Source organism: Emys orbicularis, chromosome 13 (genome assembly GCF_028017835.1).
Source record: "Emys orbicularis isolate rEmyOrb1 chromosome 13, rEmyOrb1.hap1, whole genome shotgun sequence".
Classification (NCBI taxonomy): Eukaryota; Metazoa; Chordata; order Testudines; family Emydidae; genus Emys; species Emys orbicularis.
Genome location: NC_088695.1, coordinates 22,461,123 through 22,481,567, shown reverse-complemented (window position 1 = coordinate 22,481,567; position 20,445 = coordinate 22,461,123). Strand labels below are relative to the sequence as shown.

Here is a 20,445-nt window from a genome sequence, read left to right as displayed (position 1 = left end):
GTGTATGATAAACACCCCTATCTTAGAGGTCCCAGATCATGTGGAATAAAGATCTGCATTTGGGGTTGTGGATTGTGTGGGACAAGATCTCCTGCCAGGGGTTGGGATGCTGTGAATAGGCAGGAGAATCTGTTCCAGCCCAGCAGGGGAATGTTTGTACCTTTTCTCTGCCCTAGAGCTGCTCCGGGATAACCTTGAAAGCAGATTGTCTGTGGCTCCATGCATCAACCCCGCCCCCCCATGAGTCCCAAGGGGTCTGTGCACCAGGGAGAGAAGGGGACAGGGTGACTCCTGCTGCCCTTGGGTGAAGGACAGAGGCATGGTGGGGAGACCAGGGTTAATGTCCCACCTTTCCACATAAGGGATCTAGGGCAGAGTGGGCCCCCACACTCCCCCCTCAAGGGACACCTTCGGCTGCCAATAGCTTCAGAAGACCACAGCAGAGAGGGCCCCCCACTCTCCTGGACTCCCTGGGAGGTGTCCGCCCCCATGGAGCATCAGGGACCCAAGTGGCAGCAGCTCTCACCTCCTCCACCCCCCAGGTCCCCTTGCTTCATGGGGGCAGCTGTGTGACCTCTGCTGGTGTCAATGGGGTTGCTCTAACTAACAGACAACAAACCCCTCAGATGCAGAGATAGAGCCCAGGAGCTGAGAGGGGTGGAAATTCTCATTGAAACAGTTTTCTGTCAGAAAATCCCATTAAAACTAAACAGTCACCTGTTTGTCACAAAGTGTTACATTGTCTCATCGCACACACAGAGGAGATATTTTGATCTAGAAAATTTGATAAGATGCTTCAGTCTGTGCTAAGCAGTTGCTGCTCTTAACAATTTCAAAATAACAAAATACAAAGGAATATTTCAGGTTGTATTTTATGTCATAATCTGTTATGACTCAATGTGATAGGACACCTCATATTATGCACTGCTGCTACTAGTGACATTCTGAAATGGATCCTCACAGCTCCCCATTCTCCACCCATGGTGAGGTGGGTAGGAGAGGATTGTTATCCTTACTTCACAGAGAGAGAAACTCAGGCTGAGAAAGGTGAAGTGACCTGTCTTAGGTCACACAGCCAGTCAGTGGCAGAGTTGGGAACAGGACCTAGGGGTCCTGACTTTCAAATTAACCATCACATCTTGAATTTCATACATTGACTGATCAGAATAAAGTGCTCTCAAATGAGCTACAGACCAACAATTGTTCATAGTAATTATTCAGCAAGTATTTTAGAAGAACATTTGAGAGAATCATGAACTTCTCAGAGACAATTAATGAGAAGCAGCAAGATTAATCAAATAGATGATTGTGACTTATTTGCCTGGTTTTAAAAGAGAACAAAAGAACCTGATTCTCCTCCCTGTCAATAGCCCTCTGCTCAGCCAATCAGCATTGAGACTCTGAGAGGTGGGAGGCTGAGGGGTGTCACCTGATGTCCCAAAAGATGGCCCAGGTCACCACCAGAGGGGATCACTCTCAGGCCTTGGCTACACTTGCGAGTTACAGCGCTGTAAAGGCTCCCCCAGAGCTGTAACTTACTCCCCGTCCACACTGGCAAGGCATTTGCAGCGCTGTATCTCCGTGGTTCCAGCGCTGCATGTACTCCACCTCCCCGAGAGGAATAGCGAGTATTGCGCTGCCGCTGCAGCGCTGCAGCACCAGTGTGGCCGCCCAATGCGCTGTGAATGGCCTCCAGAATTATTCGGCAGTATCCCACAATGCCTGTTCTAGCCACTCTGGTCATCAGTTCAAACTCTACTGCCCTGGCCTCAGGTAACCAACCATGTGACCCACCCTTTACATTCCCCGGGAATTTTAAAAATCCCCTTCCTGTTTGCTCAGCCCGGCGTGGTGTGGAGTGCTATCAGCGAATCTTTCCAGGTGACCATGCCTCCACGCGCCAAGCGAGCCCCAGCATGGAGCAGTGGTGAGTTGCTGGACCTCATCAGTGTTTGGGGGGAGGAAGCTGTACAGTCCCAGCTGCGCTCCAGCCGTAGGAATTACGATACCTTCGGGAAGGTATCAAAGGACATGATGGAAAGGGGCCATGACCGGGATGCCCTGCAGTGCAGGATTAAAGTGAAGGAGCTGCGGAGTGCCTACCACAAAGCCCGTGAAGCAAACGGCTGCTCGGGTGCTCCCCCCGCGACCTGCCGATTCTACAAAGAGCTGGATGCGATACTTGGGGATAACCCCACCTCCACTCCGAGCACCACCATGGACACTTCAGAGCCGGTGGGGGGGAGGAGGAAGTGGAGGAGGAGGAGGAGGAAAACGGGAGTGATGGTGGTGGGCCGGATGGAGACACCCCAGAATCCCTGGAGCCATGCAGCCAGGAGCTCTTCTCGAGCCAGGAGGAAGGTAGCCAGTCGCAGCGGCCGGTACTTGGTGGTGGACAAACAGAAGAGCAGGTTCCCGGTAAGCGGGTTTTTTTTTCGGGAAGGAATTTTTTCGGTGCGGGCTCTTTGGGAGAGGAGGGTTAGGCATGCATGCCTAGATGCGGAATAGTGCATTGATGTAGTTTATCACATCACGGTAATCGGCCTCGGTAATCTCCTCGAATGTCTCATCCAGAACGTGTGCAATGCGCTTGCGCAGGTTTATCGGGAGAGCCGCCGTGGTCCTTGTCCCAGCCAGGCTAACGTGTCCGCGCCACTGTGCCGCGAGGGGACCATTGCTGCACACAGGCAAGCTGCATATGGGCCAGGGCGGAAGCCACATTGCAGTAGAAGACCCTCCCTTGCTTCTCAGGTCACCCTCAGCAGCGAGATATCGTCCAGGACGAACTCCTGTGGAAAATGTTGGGACAGTGTTCAGTGTAGGTGCCCCCTGAAGCTGTTGGCTCTCCCCAAGGCACAGAAACCCAGAGGACAGTGCAGCCCTGAAACAATCAGTCCCCCTTCCTCACCATTTTGAGGCTCCCGTGGGATATGTGTGCTCTGTTTCGGATGGGAAAATTATGCTATTGTGTAGACCCTGTGCGTTTTCTACTCCTTAAGTGCGGGGGGAATCATTACTCTGTCTGGTATAAACAATGCTGCCTCTGTTAAATGTTGCATTTTGCCCGTACAGCTGCATCAACCTTGAGACCTCAGCCATCCCTCTTATCGCCTGCTCAGAGACTGCAAAGACTCAGGAAGAGACCGCGAAAAAGCAAAGAAGACACGCTGCAAGCAGTGATGCGGCAATCTATTAAAGAGAATGAGAAAGCACAGGACTGGAGGGAGAGAGAAAGCAGGATCCGCCAGGAAAACGCAGTGCACCGGCGGCAAAGCACCGCGCACTGGCAGCAAAGCACTGATAGGCTCATAAGCATCCTGGAGCGCCAAGCAGATGCTATCCAGGAGCTGGTAGCCATGCAGAAAGAGGAGCAGTACCGCAAACGCCACCCCCCCCCACAGCCCTTGTCCCAAAACTCTTTCCGTTGTGCCCCACTGTCACCTCCAACCCACTTTCCCCAACTTCCGTGTTCTTCATGCCACCCGCTGCCTCCAACACCAGTAACTTCACCACCCAGCCCTGAAAACCACGACCCTTACCCTCTGCACTCAACCCCCATCACCATGCAGTATAGCTGTCCTGAAGTGCAGCACTCACTGCACAGCACACCAGACAGGACATACGCGAATCTGTGATTGTACTGTTCCCCACTCCACCCCCTTGTTTCTTTTCAATAAATAATTTTTTTTTCTTTTCAATAAATGGATTTTTTGGCTTTGAAAACATTCTTTATTATTGCATAAAGTAAAAGACTCCTTAGCCCAGGAAATAAACAGGCACTGAAAGTCTGCTTGTCTGCTAAGCAGACACTGATTCCTAAAGATTGGAACTACTGCACTTCACTCCCGTGCAGGGCACCAGATTATCACTGCTGGTTTTCAGCCTCAAATTGCTCCCTCAAGGCATCCCTAATCCTTGCAGCCCCGCGCTGGGCCCCTGTAATAGCCCTGCTCTCTGGCTGTGCAAATTCAGCCTCCAGGTGTTGAACCTCGGAGGTCCATGCCTGAGTGAAGCTTTCACCCTTCCCTTCACAAATATTATGGAGGGCACAGCACGCGGATATAACCGCGGGGATGCTGTTTTCGGCCAAGTCCAGCTTCCCATACAGAGATCGCCAGCGGCCCTTTAAACGGCCAAAGGCACACTCCACAGTCATTCGTCACCGGCTCAGCCTGTAGTTGAACCATTCCTTGCTGCTGTCAAGGCTCCCTGTGTAGGGTTTCATGAGCCACGGCATTAACGGGTAAGCGGGATCTCCAAGGATCACAATGGGCATTTCAACTTCCCCTACCGTGATCTTCCGCTCTGGGAAAAAAGTCCCGGCCTGCATCTTCCTGAACAGCCAAGTGTTCCGAAAGATGCGTGCGTCATGCACCTTTCCGGGCCAGCCTGTGTTAATGTCAATGAAATGCCCACGGTGATCCACAAGCGCCTGGAGAACCATAGAGAAATACCCCTTCCGATTAACGTACTCGGATCCTAGGTGGGGTGGTGCCAGAATAGGAATGTGCGTCCCATCTATCACCCCTCCACAGTTAGGGAACCTCATTTGTGCAAAGCCATCCACTATTTCCTGCACGTTACCCAGAGTCACGGTTCTTCTGAGTAGGATGCGATTAATGGCCTTGCAAACTTGCATCAACACGATTCCAACGGTCGACTTTCCCACTCCAAACTGGTTTGCGACCGATCGGTAGCTGTCTGGAGTTGCCAGCTTCCAGATTGCAATAGCCACCCGCTTCTCCACTGGCAGGGCAGCTCTCAATCTCGTGTCCTTGCGCCGCAGGGTGGGGGCAAGCTCCTCACACAGTCCCATGAAAGTGGCTTTTCTCATCCGAAAGTTCTGCAGCCACTGCTCGTCATCCCAAACTTCCATGACGATGTGATCCCACCACTCGGTGCTTGTTTCCCGAGCCCAAAAGCGGCGTTCCACGGTGCTGAGCATGTCCGTGAATGCCACAAGCAATTTCGTGTCGTACGCGTTACGCGGCTCGATAGCATCGTCGGACTCCTCACCCTCACTCTCACTGTCCCTTTGGATCTTAAGGAATAGTTCGACAGCCAAACGTGACGTGCTGGCGAGACTCGTTAGCATACACCTCAGCAGTTCGGACTCCATTTCCCGCAGACAGATCGCGCTGCACAGAAACCGTTGAAAGATGGCGCCAAAGGTGGACGGAAACAAAGGGATTTCTGGGATGTGAAGCGATGCACCACAGGGCATTGGGACAGGACCCAGAATCCCCCGCACCCACGCCCCCTTCCCACAACCCACGGCGCCAGAATGGGAAATGGTGCTCTGTGGGATAGCTGCCCATAATGCACCACTCCCAATAGCGCTGCAATTGCCGCAAATGTGGCCACGACAGTGCGCTGGGCAGCTGTCAGTGTGGACAGACTGCAGCGCTTTCCCTACTCAGCTGCACGAAGTCAGGTTTAACTCACAGCGCTGTACATCTGCAAGTGTAGCCAAGGCCTCAGAGCACTATTCCAGCCCCACCTCTTTGTGAGGGCCTCCCACAATAAGAGCAACCTCTGCCACCCCCCACCCCCACCTGCTTGGTGGAGGGAAGGAAGCAGGTGAAAAAGAAGCTAGAGAAGAGGAGAATGAAGGGAGGGAAAGAGAAAAAGGGAAACCAAACCCTAATGTCCTCAGTGATTCTAAGGGACAAAATCCTAGATAGGAAATCAAATTCTGCCATCTCAACCTAGTGCCCACTTCTTATTTACAACGTCACCTGAAAGTGAGAACAGGCATTCTCATGGCACTTTTGTAGCTGGTGTAGCAAAGTATTTACATGCCAGATATGCTAAACATTTGTATGCCCTTTCATGCATTGACCATCATTCCAGAGGACATGCTTCCATGCTGATGACAGTTTCTGCTTGATAAGGATCCAAAGAAGTGCAGACTGACGCACATTCATTTTCATAATCTGAGTCATATGCCACCAACAGAAGGTTGATTTTCTTTTTTGGTGATTCGGGTTCTGTCATTTCACAATCAGAGTGCTGCTCTTTTATGACTTCTGACAGCAAGTTCCATACCTCATCCCTCTGAGATTTTGAAAGGCACTTCAGATTATTAAAGCTTGGGTCGAGTGCTGTAGCTATCTTTAGAAATCTCACATTGGTACCTTCTTTGCGTTTTGTCAAATCTGCAATATAAGTGTTCTTAAATCGAACAACATATGCCGGGTCATAATCTGAGACAGCCATAACATGAAATATATGGCAGAATGAATGTAAAACCATGGAGCAGGAGACATACAATTCTCCCACAAGGACTTCAGTCACGAATTTAATTAATGAATTATTTTTTTAATTAGCATCATCACTATGGAAGCATGATTGTCTTAGGGATTGGCTGAACAAGAAGTAGAACTGAGAGAACAACAACAACAAAAAAGTACATTTCTAAGTTACACTTTCACGATAAAGAGATTCCACTACAGTACTTGTATTAGGTCAATTGAAAAATACTATTTCTTTTGTTTATCTTTTTTCCAGTACAAATATTGGTAATAAAAAATAATAGTATTAAGTGAGCACTGTACACTTTATATTCTCTGTTGTAATTGGAATCTATTTGAAAATGTAGGAAAAAAATCCAAAAATATTCATAATAAATTTAAATTGATATTCTATTATAGTTTAACAGTGCGATTAAAACTGCGATTAATCGTGATTTTTTTTAATCAAATTAATTTGTTTTGAGTTAATTTTGTGAGTTAACTGTGATTAATTGACAGCCCTAGTTTGAGCTCTAACTGAAACTTTTCCCACACTTACAGGATTTCTCTCCTGTGTGGGATCTCTGATGTGAACTGAGTTTTGAGCTCTGACTGAAGCTTTGCTCACACTCAAGGTATTTTTACGGTCTCTCTCCCACGTGCAGTCTTCGATGAGTAGTAAGAGTTGACCTCCGAATGAAGCTTTTCCCACAGTCCAAGCATTTATAGGATCTCTCTCCAGTGTGGATTCTCCTATGGTTAATAAGGCCTGAGCGCTGACTGAAGCTTTTCCCACAGTCCAAACATTTATATGGTCTCTCTCCCGTGTGCAGTCCCCGATGGGCAACAAGATTTGAACTCCGATTGAATCTTTTGCCACACTCCAAGCATTTATAAAGTCTCTCTCCCGTGTGCAGTTTCTGATGGGTAACAAGATTTGAGCTCCGACTGAAGCTTTTCCCACAGTCCAAGCATTTATAGGGTCTCTCTCCTGTGTGGATTCTTCCATGATTAATAAGGACTGAGCGCTGACTAAAGCTTTTCCCACAGTCCAAGCATTTATAAGGTTTTTCTCCTGTGTGGGTTCTCTGATGTACAATAAGAGCTGATGGTGCACTGAAACTTTTCCCACACTCCAAGCATTTATATGGTCCCTCTCCCATGTGCATTCTCCCATGGTTAATAAGGATTGAGCGCCGACTGAAGCTTTTCCCACAATCTAAACATTTATATGGTCCCTCTCCTGAGTGGATTCTCCCATGGCTAATAAGGCCTGAGCGCTGACTGAAGCTTTTCCCACAATCTAAGCACTTATAGGGTTTCTCCCCTGTGTGGGTTCTCTGATGTATAATAAGGGCTGATCGTACATTGAAACTTTTCCTACACTCAGTGCATTTATATGGTCCCTCTCCCGTGTGTATTCTCCCATGGGTATTAAGAACTGAGCGCTGACTGAAGCTTTTCCCACAGTCCAAGCATTTATAAGGTTTCTCTCCCGTGTGGGTCCTCTGATGTGTAATAAGGGTTGATGGTACTGTGAAACTTTTCCCACACTCAAGACATTTATATGGTCCCTCTCCTGTGTGGATTCTCCTATGGCTAATAAGGTGTGTGCGTTGACTGAAGCTTTTCCCACAGTCCAAGCATTTATAGGGTTTCTCTCCTGTGTGGGTCCTCTGATGTATAATGAGGGCTGATGGTGCGCTGAAACTTTTCCCACACTCCAGGCATTTATATGGTCCCTCTCCTGTGTGGATTCTGCTATGGCTAGTAAGGCCTGAGCGCTGACTGAAGCTTTTCCCACACTCAAGGCACTTATATGGTCTCTCTCCCATGTGCAGTCTCCGATGGGTAGTAAGATTTGAGCTCCAATTGAAGCTTTTCCCACAATCCAAGCATTTATAGGGTTTCTCTCCCATGTGGGTTCTCTGATGTATATTAAGGGCTGATGGTACACTGAAACTTTTCCCACACTCAAAGCATTTATATGGTCCCTCTCCCATGTGTATTCTCCTGTGGTTATTAAGGCCTGAGAGATGGCTGAAGCTTTTTCCACACTCAAGGCATTTATAAGGTCTCTCTCCCGTGTGCAGTCTCCGATGGGTAGTAAGATTTGAGCTCCAATTAAAACTTTTCACACAATCCAAGCATTTATAGGGTCTCTCTCCTGTATGGATTCTTCCATGGTTAGTAAGGACTGAGCGCTGACTGAAGCTTTTCCCACAATCCAAACATTTATAGGGTTTCTTTTCCTTGAGATTTGTCTGCTGGGCTGTGGTTTCCTTGGAATTCTTGCCTCCTCCCCCATATTCAATGGATTCATCCATTTTCTTCCTTCGGTGGTTTCCCAGGTTCCTCTCTGACCTGTGCCAATTACTCCAGGTTTTTCTCTGTTCCAAGCACTGGGAAAAATTCCCTTCAGCTCTTCTCAAAAACCTCCCCTGAAGTTCTACTTTCTCAAGACCTTCCTGCTGTGGATTCTCCTCCTCGTTCTCACTCTTTGTCTCATCACCTGCTGGGGGAGAGAGAGAATCCAGGCAGGAGTCATTGCCTGGACTGGCAGAAAGGACAGAAAGGGGAATAGCAAAGAGGGAAAACACAACACAATAACTTTTGGGGAGACTGAGAAATTGGATTCTGCCACCACATCCAATCCAAACACTCCCAGGGAAGTGACATCAGGGAGAAAACTCCTGACAGCTAACAGGGTGGGTGGGAAGTCATGAGCGATATCTGCCATGATTATATATAATATATAACACCTGCTGAGGACAGCCTCCCTAGGGGAGATGAGGCAGAACTGAGGGCACTCACACCATATTTTGGGGATTTTCAGCTTTTTCCTTCATTTGCCATATACCTCCTGTGTCAGTGTCACTGACTCCTCACCTGTGCGGATGCCTCTTTGGATGTTGCTTTCCTTGGAGGCCTGGCGATCCGGGATCCACAGCTCTTCCCCTGCTTCCAGCCGGGCGATCAGGTCAGGTTTGGGAATGGGGAGTCCTGCTCAGGGGGTGAAATCAGGCATGATCAGAGTGCACTGAGGATTGATGGAGTATTTGTCACAAAGGGCACATAATGAGATTAAACTGACCCCATGATTTGCTGGGGGTTGTGGGATCTGAACAGATGGGAACATGGTCACTGAGCCCCCTTGGGAGAGGCTGATGTCTGGATAGGGGGAGTTGTCACACCCTCATTAGGAGTTTTCAGGATCTGTGGGCTCTGGGGGACTTGCAGAGACACACACATCTCTGGTGTTAAACCTCTGCCTATGTCTGAACCCACAGAGACCAGAGTCCTCCTCACACATAGAGCTAGTTGCATGAAGGGAGGTGCACAGAGATCCTGTGTGTGAGTGAGAATTAATGTGGAAAGGTTAACACATTGCTCCTGCCCCGTGAAAGCTGGAGGGATGGGGATGAATTAGCATGTCCATTAGGTTCATGACTCCCCTATTCCATTGGAGGAGGTATGGAGGTGAAGGGATCTCTCACACTGGAGCTCTGGACTATGAGACACATCCCCCTCTAATATTACTGACCAAGGAAGAACCTGACCAGATTCAGAAATGCAGACCCCCTGGCTTCAAATAGCTGAGGGGACAGGAGTCCTTACCCAGCGAGGTCACCATCTCATAATTCTCCTGCATGACGTCCTTGTAGAGAGCTCTCTGACTGGGGTCCAGCAGAGCTCCCTGCCCCTCACTGAAATATACAGCCACATCCTCAAAGGTCACCGGCATCTGAAACAACAAATGTTCGCGTCTCAGCACCTGCTGCCCCAGTCACAATCCCACTATTTATGGGGGAAGAAGCACAAAAATAGGGCAGCTCTGGAAAGGCCAGAGGAGCAGAATCCCACCCCCACCCTGTTCAAAGTAGCCAGGAGTCTCCAGGGAACAGACAGAAGGTGAGAGCTCCTTGTCCCTCCCAGCAGACAGAGGAGGGCAGGGTAAGAACATAAGAATGGCCATACTGGGTCAGACCAAAGGTCCATCCAGCCCAGTGTCCTGTCTACCGACAGTGACCAATGCCAGGTGTCTGAGAGGGAGTGAATCTAACAGGTAATGATCAAGTGATCTCTCTCCTACCATCCATCTCCACCCTCTGACAAACAGGGGCTAGGGACACCATTCCTTACCCATCCTGGCTAATAGCCATTAATGGACTTAACCTCCATGAATTTATCTAGTTCTCTTTTAAACCCTGTTATAGTCCCAGCCTTCACAACCTCCTCAGGCAAGGAGTTCCACAGGTTCACTGTGCGCTGTGTGAAGAAGAACTTCCTTTTATTCGTTTTAAACCTGCTGCCCACTAATTTCATTTGGTGACCCGAGTTCTTATATTATGGGAAAAAGTAAATAACCTTTCCTTATTCACTTTCTCCACAACACTCATGATTTTATATATCTCTATCATATCCCACCGTAGTCGTCTCATTTACCACATACCTATGAGGCACAGGCTGATGTGGGAAGCAGAGCTCTGGGTAGGGGACAGGGACAGGAATTCCAGCACCATCCCTTTGTATTTCACCACAGTCTCTGCCTACTGGGTTCAGCCTCCAGCACTCAGGTCTGTTTTCCCAGCCCTAGACTGAGCATGTCCCATCAAGTTTATCACACCCTGTCCCCTCCCTGTCTCACACTGTTTGTTTCCTGCCCCTCCCATTCCACAACAACCCTCTCCATCAACTGCCCCCAAACATCCGCTACCTGAGCTGGATCCACCACAGCCATTTCCCTTCCCCGGCCCCTGGGATGATGGGATGATCTGGAGCAAAATGTGGTCATTACTCTGCAGGCTATCAGGGTGAGAAGGACAATTGTGGAGGTTTCTGTATTAGCATTAGTCCATTTCACATCCCGATTCCCCCCAGGCTCTTTCCCTGCAGACAAACACTTGAGACCAGGGGTTCTCAGACTTTTTTACTGGTGACCCCTTTCACATAGCAAGCCTCTGAGTGTGACCCCCCCTTATACATTAAAAACACTTTTCTATATTTAACACCATTATAAATGCTGGAGGCAAAGCAGGGTTTGGGGTGGAGGCGGACAGCTCGCAACCCCCCATGTAATAACCTCGTGACCCCCCTGAGGAGTCCTGACCCCCAGTTTGAGAACCCCTGCTCTAGACTCTGCCATGCTGGGAAAACCCTCAGTTATGTTATTACAACACAGACCTGACCCCTGCCACTGGGACTAAACAAATGAGACATTTTTAAACCCTCCCAGGAACAGAGTCTCTGAGTCAAAAGCTAGAAAAGAGCAGAATCAAAGGAGCCACTTTGGGGGATCCCCCCGATACTGTCCCCAGGGCAGCACATTCCCCCAGCAGCACGGGGACTAGGCAGAAGCAGGAACTGGCTTTTCCTGTCTCTGTTCCTCACCTTGTCCCAGGAAAGTCAATCTGCCCCGGAGTGCTGCAGGGAATGGAGCTGGGCAGGTTTAGGAGACGGGAACCTCCCTCCCCACTAACTGCTCCTGCTGTCCCTTTCAGTCTCTCCCTTCTGCATGGAAGAACTGGTTACTGTCCTGCCATTTCTGTGGGCATTTCCTCTCCAAAAGCTACTGCCACTGCTAACAGGGATGTGGGCCTGGGTGTGTCGGGGGCACCAGCTCTGGGACTCGCAAAACTCCGGGGAGCAGAGATGGGGCAAGGAGGGGCCGTTTGTGCAGAGTCACTTTCGTGCCCGGTCCCAGCACTTTTCCCTAAGTTTCTCTCATCAGCTGGAGTCTCCGGCTCAGGAGCTGGTGTCATAAGAACATAAAAACATAAGAACGGCCATACTGGGTCAGACCAAAGGTCCATCTAGCCCAGTATCCCGTCTTTCAACAGTGGCCAGTGCCAGGTGCCTCAGAGGGAATGAACAGAACAGGTAACCATCAAGTGATCCATCTCCTGTCGCCCATTCCCAGCTTCTGGCAAACAGAGGCTAGGGACACCATCCCTGCCCATCCTGGCTAATAGCCATTGATGGCTATCCTCCAAGAATTTATATAGTTCTTTTTTGAACCCTGTTATAGTCTTGGCCTTCACAACATCCTCTGGCAAGGAGTTCCACAGGTTTAAAAGAGAACTGGATAAATTCATGGTGGTTAAGTCCATTAATGGCTATTAGCCAGGATGGGTAAGGAATGGTGTCCCTAGCCTCTGTTTGTCAGAGGATGGAGATGGATGGCAGGAGAGAGATCACTTGATCATTGCCTGTTGGTCCACTCCCTCTGGGGCACCTGGCATTGGCCACTGTCGGTAGACAGGATACTGGGCTAGATGGACCTTTGGTCTGACCCGGTACGGGCGTTCTTATGTTCTTATGATTGTGCGTTGTGTGAAAAAATACTTCCTTTTGTTTGTTTTAAACCTATTGCCTATTAATTTAATTTGGTGACTCCTAGTTCTTGTGTTATGAGGACTAAATAACACTTCCTTATTTACTTTCTCTACATCAGTCATGATTTTGTAGACCTCTATCATATCCCCCTTAGTCGTCTTTTTTCCAAGATGGAAAGTCCCAATCTTATTAATCTCTCCTCATATGGCAGCTGTTTCCTACCCCTAATCATTTTTGTTGCCTTTTTCTGAACCTTTTCCAATTCCAATATATCTTTTTTGAGATGGGGCGACCACTGCAGGCAGTATTCAAGATGTGGGCATACCATGGATTTATATAGAGACAATTTGATATTTTCTGTCTTATTATCTATCTCTTTCTTAATGATTCCCAACATTTTGTTTGCTTTTTTGACTGCCACTGCACATTGAGTGGATTTTTTTAGAGAACTCTCCACAATGACTCCAAGATCTCTTTCTTGAGTGGTAACAGCCAATTTAGACCCCATCATTTTATATGTACAGTTGGGATTATGTTTTCCAATCTGCATTACTTTGCATTTATCAACATTGAATTTCATCTGCCATTTTGTTGCCCAGTCACCCAGGTTTGAGAGATCCTTATGTAGCTCTTCGCAGTTGATTAGTTTTGTATCATCTGCAAATTTTGCCACCTCACTGTTTACCCCTTTTCCCAGATTTGTTTCCTATCTTTTAACCAGTTACCAATCCATGAGAGGACCTTCTCTCTTATCCCATGACAGTTTACTTTGCTTAAGAGCCTTTGGTGAGGGATCTTGTCAAAGGCTTTCTGAAAATCAAAGTACACTATATCCACTGGATCCCCCTTGTCCGCATGCTTGTTGACCCCCCTCAAAGAATTCTAGGAGATTGGGGAGGCATGATTTCCCTTTTTATAAAAACCATGTTGACTCTTCCTCAACAAATTATGTTCATCTATGTGTCTGACAATTTTGTTCTTTACTATCGTTTCAACCAGTTTGCCTTTTACTGAAGTGAGGCTTACTGGCCAGTTATTGCCGGGATCACCTCTGGAGCCCTTTTAAAAAATTGGTGTCACATTAGCTATCCTCTAGTCATTTGGTACAGAAGCTGATTTAAATGATAGGTTACAGACTACAGTTAAAAGAACAGGAGTACTTGTGGCACCTTAGAGACTAACACATTTATTTGAGAATAAGCTTTCGTGGGCTACAGCGCACTTCATCGGATGCATGTAGCCCACGAAAGCTTATGCTCAAATAAATTTGTTAGTCTCTAAGGTGCCACAAGTACTCCTGCTCTTTTTGCGGATACAGACTAACACAGCTGCTACTCTGAAGACTACAGTTAGTAGTCCTGCAATTTCACATTTGAGTTCCTTCAGAACTCTTGGGTGAATACCATCTGGTCCTGGTGACTTATTACTGTTTAGTTTATCAATTTGTTCCAAAACGTCCTCTAAGTGGTTTTCAAACTTTTTTCCTCGTGACTCAGTTGAAGAAAATTGTTGATGCCCATGACGCAAAATTATATCTTTTGACAGAGTTTTCATAAAATCATAGTATCAGAGAGGTAGCCGTGTTAGTCTGGATCTGTAAAAAGCAACAGAGAGTCCTGTGGCACCTTTAAGACTAACAGATGTATTGGAGCATAAGCTTTCGTGGGTGAATGCATCCGACGAAGTTTATGCTCCTTTCTATTGTCCTCATTAGGATTTAACTTCTACTTTTTAAAGGATGCCTTTTTGCATCTCACCGCTTCTTTTACTTTGTTGTTTAGCCATGGTGGCACTTTTTTTGGTTCTCTTACTATGTTTTTTAATTTGGGGTATACATTTACATTGAGACTCTATTATGGTATCTTTAAAAAGTTTCCATGCAGTTTGTAGGGATTTCACTTTTGGCACTGTACCTTTTAATTTCTGTTTAACTAACCTCCTCATTTTTGTGTAGTCCCCCTTTCTGAAATTAAATGCTACAATGTTGGGCTGCTGTGGTGTTTTCCCCACCACAAGGATGTTAAATTTAATTATATTATGGTCACTATTACCAAGTGGTCCCGCTATAGTCACCTCTTGGACCAGATCCTGTGCTCCATTTAGGACTAAATCAAGAATTGCCTCCCTCTTGTGGGCTCAAGGACTAGCAGCTCCAAGAAGTAGTCATTTAAGTTGTCAAGAAACTTTATCTCTGCATCCCGTCCTGGGGTGGTATGTACCCAGTCAATATGGGGATAGTTGAAATCACCCATTACTGTTGAGTTTTTTATTTTAATAGCCTCTCTAATCTCCCTGAGCATTTCACAGTCACTATCACCATCCTGGTCAGGTGGTCCCTACTGCTATATTCTTATGATTAGAGCATGGAATTACTATCCATAGAGATTCTATGCTTGGTTCATTTAAGATTTTTACTTCATTTGATTCTACGTTTTCTTTCACATATAGTGCCACTCCCGCACCAGCACGACCTATTCTGTCCTTCCAATATATTTTGTGTCGGCAGAGCCCAGGGCTGGTTCCAGCCACCGAAGAAAGTCCCCCTGGTTGGGCGCAGAGGGGTTTTAATGATGGTCTCGTCCAGCACAGACCCTACGGGGCAGCAGCAGCTGCTCAGCCCAGGCTCCCAGATCACAACAGAGGCAGCAGCATCTACCCCAGGAAGTCCAGCTAGCTCTAGGGTTGCAGTATGCTGAGCACAAAGAGAGACTGACATCAGCCTCCTCTGCCTAAGCATATTACCAGAGCCCTCTAGTGGGGGCAGCTAATGATGGAGCCTCCATGTGCAGCCCCTGCAGCCCCCAGGGACAGTCAGGCCAGTGCTGATCTCATTTGCCATCTGGTCTCACACTGGAACTGGAGAAAGAGTTCAAATCTGGATTTCATATTGGAACCGGAATTGAACCTGAACCATAATTTAGTTTTACCAACTGAACCGAAAAAAGTGGGGGAAAGGGAGGGAATGAGTTAAAATAAAGATTCAGCATTTTTTAAGCTCAATATTGTTGGAAAAAATGGACAATGATCTTATTTTCATTTTAAGAGAAGACAACAAATTAGCCAATGAGCTGGTGATTGCTCCCAGAACGGCCTACCCCAGTACAGTGAGAAGAGAATGAGCATAGAGGGAGCCAGTCCACAAGGGCAGGGAGGGAGAGGGGAAGGTTGGCAGCTGCCTGCACACCATGAGAGGCAGAAGGGGGGCCCAGAGATAGAGGAACCACCTCTGAGATGCCCCCCTGCGGAGAGAAGAGGTGGGAGACTCCCTGGGCCCTGAAGGTCATAATAACTCTTCAAGCCCAGAGACAAAGGTAATGGCTCCCCAACCTTCTCCCAGGGGTTCTCATAACAAATCTTTAGTGGCCTCAGAGTGTGGCCACCAACTCTTGCTGATGGCCGCTCTGACAATTTTTCCTAAAATACTGAATTAACTTTAGGAAAAACAAATAAATATGCACATATACATGTCCAAATCACTGTAGTTTATTGATGTAGGGTGAGTTTTTTTGCAAACGCAATAATAAAAATAACGTACAGTTGGCTCTATCCTTCACAGGACCTAAACAGAATAGAAACAAAAATAATGTGTTTTGCATGCTATTGTCTTTTGTTGTTTTATCTTTTGCTTGTTGGGGTTTTTTTAGACTTGCTAGCTAGTAAGTCTGCTACTGAAAAGTGATATTTGTGTGTTTGTTAGTATGATTTTTCACAGAAGCACACTAGCTAGCTAGTTGGGAGGCAGTGAAAAGCGATATTAACAAGCTTACAAATATCACTTTTCACAGCAGGTTTACTCAGCCCTGGCAAGCTGGGAGACAAATAGAGCCCTGGATGGGGAGGTGGGTAGGGAGGCAGCAGGGGCCAGGGGTGATGGATGTGGGGCTGGAAGAGGCAGCAGGGGCCAGAGGTGTTGGGGGTGTGTGTGAAGGGCCAGGGGAGGCAGCAGGGGCCAGGGGTGATGGATGTGGGGCTGGAAGAGGCAGCCGGGGCTGGAAGAGGCAGCAGGGGCCAACGGTGATGTTGGGGGTGGGTAAAGGGCCAACACCCAAAGCCTGAGGTCCAGGCTGGCACCGGAAACCGTGCGGCTCAGGACCGCAGCCCATTGCTGTGTAGCTGAAACCCGAGGCCAGAGGACACACCAGGAACCGGGGTGATGGGGGGGGTGAGCGCCCGGGGCCAGAGCCCAAAGCTCCATGGCTGGATCCTGGGGTCCTGAGGTCGGAGCCCAGGGCCCAGGAATGGAGCTCGCTGCCACGCAGCCAGATCCCAGGATGGATGAGGCGGCAGGGGCCACGGGTGACAGGCAGGGGTTATGAGCCCGGACCGGCACCTGCCGCAGCACAGCTGGGACCGGAGCCCAGAGTCCCGCCACACAGCTGAAGCTGAGGGCCGGAGGAGGTAGTGGGTACCAGAGTTGATGGGGGGAGAGGTGAGCCTGAGGCTGGGGGATGGAGCCTGTCCCCGTGTGGCTGAAACCTGAAGCCCCACGGCTGGAGCCTGCTGCATGGGCTGAAGCTGGAAGCCCGAGCCCCACTGCCCCCAGGAAGGTGGGGAACTCAAATTGGTTGCCTGCTTCTCCAGCGTTTCTGGCTCCAGATGGGGACAGGGCCCAACCCCTGCTGGAGGCCCTGGGGGAGGGGCCACTGCTTCCTCTTTGTCCTCTTCTGACAGAGGGAATTGCTATCTAGGATCAGGGTATATATGGGAGAGAATTCAGAGTAGCAGCCGTGTTAGTCTGTATCCGCAAAAAGAACAGGAGTACTTGTGGCACCTTAGAGACTAACAAATTTATTAGAGCATAAGCTTTCGTGGCCTACAGCCCACTTCTTCGGATGCATATAGAATGGAACATATATTGAGGAGATATATATACACACATACAGAGAGCATGAACAGGTGGGAGTTGTCTTACCAACTCTGAGAGGCCAATTAAGTAAGAGGAAAAAAAACTTTTGAAGTGATAATCAAGATAGCCCAGTACAGACAGTTTGATAAGAAGTGTGAGAATACTTACAAGGGGAGATAGATTCAATGTTTGTAATGGCTCAGCCATTCCCAGTCCTTATTCAATCCTAAATTGATTGTATCTAGTTTGCATATCAATTCCAGCTCAGCAGTCTCTCCTTGGAGTCTGTTTTTGAAGTTTTTCTGTTGTAAAATAGCCACCCGCAGGTCTGTCATTGAATGACCAGACAGGTTAAAGTGTTCTCCCACTGGTTTTTGAGTATTATGATTCCTGATGTCAGATTTGTGTCCATTAATTCTTTTGCGTAGAGACTGTCCTTTTTGCGGATACAGACTAACACAGCTGCTACTCTGAATTCTCTCCTATATATACACTGATCCTAGATAGCAATTCCCTCTGTCAGAAGAGGACAAAGTCAAGGCAAATTTCATTTAACCAAAACGTGAACGAAGATGGAAATGCTTGAGTTAGAAATAATGTCATAGAATCAACATCAGACACATCTGAAATTTAAAGATGAAATAGAAATTCTGAAAGCTTGTGAAATCTCCAAAAAGGAAATCTCCAGTCGGACTCTCTCTCCCCCCCAAAAGGATTGGCCAGTTCCTGATTCATTCACAGATGAGCCACATGTCAATAAGAAAGAAAACAGAGCAAACTACTGGGAACATCAGAAAAATGTCATGCCCAGGCTGTATCAAGGAGCAAAAATGGTACTGGTAGGGCGGTGTCAGCAGATCTCACTGAGCAGCCTCCATTCACACCAGCACGGCCAGGGACAGGGAACACAAAGCAGCAGATCATGTGGGCAGCGGGTGGTAACCTGACCCCGGCTCCCACCCCCCTCTCTCCCCTCAGGTGTCGCTGTCCCAGTCGGACTCTCTCTCCCCCCCGCGCGCTGGCTTCACCCGCCCTGCAAACAATGTGAGCTGGCGGCAGCTTTCCTAGGAACAGGGCAGGAATCGCAGCCAGCTCCGAGCAGCCTGGGCCAAACCCTCCCCCTGCAGCCAGGGTGGAACCGGGCGGCACCGCTCCCTGGGGGATGGGCAGGTGGCTCTTACCTTCCCTCCAAGCGGTGCCCTCCCTGGGAGCAGGGGCTGGGGCCCGGGAAGGGGGGTCCTGGCCAGGTTGGGGTCTCTGCACCGGGAGAGGCTCCTGGGAGCAGGGGGAATGTTACTGATGGAGATTCCCCTCTCCCGGCTGCAGCCAGGGCTCTGGGGTCCCCAGCCCCTGGGGCTTGTGGATCTTGCAAGGCGCGTGGGCTCCCCACAGCTCCCCAGAATCAATCCCCGCAGAGTGCGATTCACTAATCACTTCCTGCTGCCACAGGACTCAGTAGTGACCCCAGCCAGCAGTGATCACTCCCAGAGCCACATCCCAGCTGCTGAGCTCCTGGGTCCTAGCGATCAAGGGATTGCACTGCAGCCCGCCCCCCAGCCCCAGATTCTGCCTCCTGGGGGCCCCACGTCCTCTGGGCACGGGCAGCTTCTCTCAGTATTAAGGGGGCATCATGCATAGCCATAGAATCCACTATGTCAATGGGCAGAAAGGAGACGTCCACATCCCGGTGAGGGGCAGAAGGAGCGTTTCTATAAAGACTGAGCATTGTTCCAGAGTCCCTAATATCATCAAGAACAAGGGAGTGGTGGGTCCTGGTCCTGGTCCTAGAGAGGCTGCACAGAGCGTGAAGCAGCTGGGGACCCCTGCTGCTTGGATCCCCCATCCCTCCGTCCTGCGCTCCCCATGCCCCCCTCCCCTGCTGCCGGGATCCCCCCCCTCCATCTTGTGCTCCCTATGCCCCCTTCCCCGCTGCCTAGATTCCCCATCCCCCCCATCCTGCCCTCCCCTCACACCCTTCCTCGCTGCTTGGATCCCCCATCCCCCCCGGCCTGGACTCCCCACACCAACCCCTCCCCTGCTGCCAAGATTCCCCATCTCCCCCTCTGGTGCTCCCCACGCCCCCCTCCCCTGCTGCTGGGATCCCCCATCCCCTCTGGCCTGCGGTCCCCACGCCCCCTCTCCCCGTTGCTGGGATGCCCCATCCCCCTCTCCTGTGCTCCCCTGCTGCCGGGATCTCCCATCACCCCCAACTGTGCTACCGAAGCCCCGCTTCCCTGCTGATGGGATCTCCCATCCCCCCCAGCCTGCGCTCTCCACACACCCCTCCCCTGCTGCCAGGATCCCCCATGCCCCCCGGCCTGTGCTCCCCATGCTGCCCCCCTTCCCCAGCCAATCTCCCCCCACCTTGTGCTCCTGGTGGGAGCCTTCCCTCATGAACTCCCCTCCCCAAGATGAGATTGAACCCAGGAGTCCTGGCTCCCAGTCCCCCCTCCCCCCCACCTCCTGTAATCCCTGGGCCCCTGTCTGGTTAACACCTCCCCCCTCCCTCACCCGCCAGGCTGGGGGCGTATTTCTTTCAGCAGCCCATGGACCAGGTGATCGTGGCAGGGCAGTCAGTGACGCTGGCCTGCGTGGTTGTGGGCTACCAGGGCATGGTGCAGTGGACCAAGGATGGCCTGGCACTGGGCGGAGAGCACGACCTCTCCACCCTAGACAAAGGAAAGCAGTTTCCCCCGGCCTGGGGAGTTTCTGCTGTAGGACTTTGAAAGACCATGAAAATGAATTTACATTAGCACTGTCAATTAATTGCAGTTAACACATGTGATTAACTCAAAAATAATTAATTGGGATTAAAAAAATTATTTATGATTAATCGCAGTTTTAATCACACACTTAAACAATAATAGAATACCATTTGAAATTTATTGTAAATGTTTTGGGGTGTTTTTCTACATTTTTAAATATATTGATTTCAATTACAACACAGAATACAAAGTGTACAGTGCTCACTTTATATTATTATTTTTATTAGAAATATTTGCACTGTAAAAAAGATTAACAAAATAAATA

At 49.1% G+C, this 20,445-nt stretch overlaps 1 protein-coding gene across 1 annotated transcript; it reads right to left on the bottom strand.

Annotated features, from left to right (window-relative positions):
• Positions 1-6,874: 6,874 nt before the first annotated feature.
• On the bottom strand, positions 6,875-10,974 carry LOC135887586 (zinc finger protein 436-like). The gene is made up of 5 exons (XM_065415309.1): positions 10,951-10,974; positions 9,852-9,978; positions 9,123-9,239; positions 7,663-8,784; positions 6,875-7,326 (listed from the first exon to the last, which is right to left on the bottom strand). The coding sequence occupies exons 1-5, from the start codon at positions 10,972-10,974 to the stop codon at positions 6,875-6,877; spliced, it is 1,842 nt and encodes a 613-aa protein (XP_065271381.1).
• Between the last annotated feature and the right edge of the window lie 9,471 nt (positions 10,975-20,445).

Coding starts and splice junctions, on each gene's coding strand:
- LOC135887586 (XM_065415309.1), bottom strand. CDS start 10,974: ATGGCTGTGGTGGATCCAGCTCAG. Junction 9,979..10,950: donor CTGTGGTGGATCCAGCTCAG/GTAGCGGATGTT, acceptor TTGTTGTTTCAG/ATGCCGGTGACCTTTGAGGA. Junction 9,240..9,851: donor TGAGATGGTGACCTCGCTGG/GTAAGGACTCCT, acceptor TCACCCCCTGAG/CAGGACTCCCCATTCCCAAA.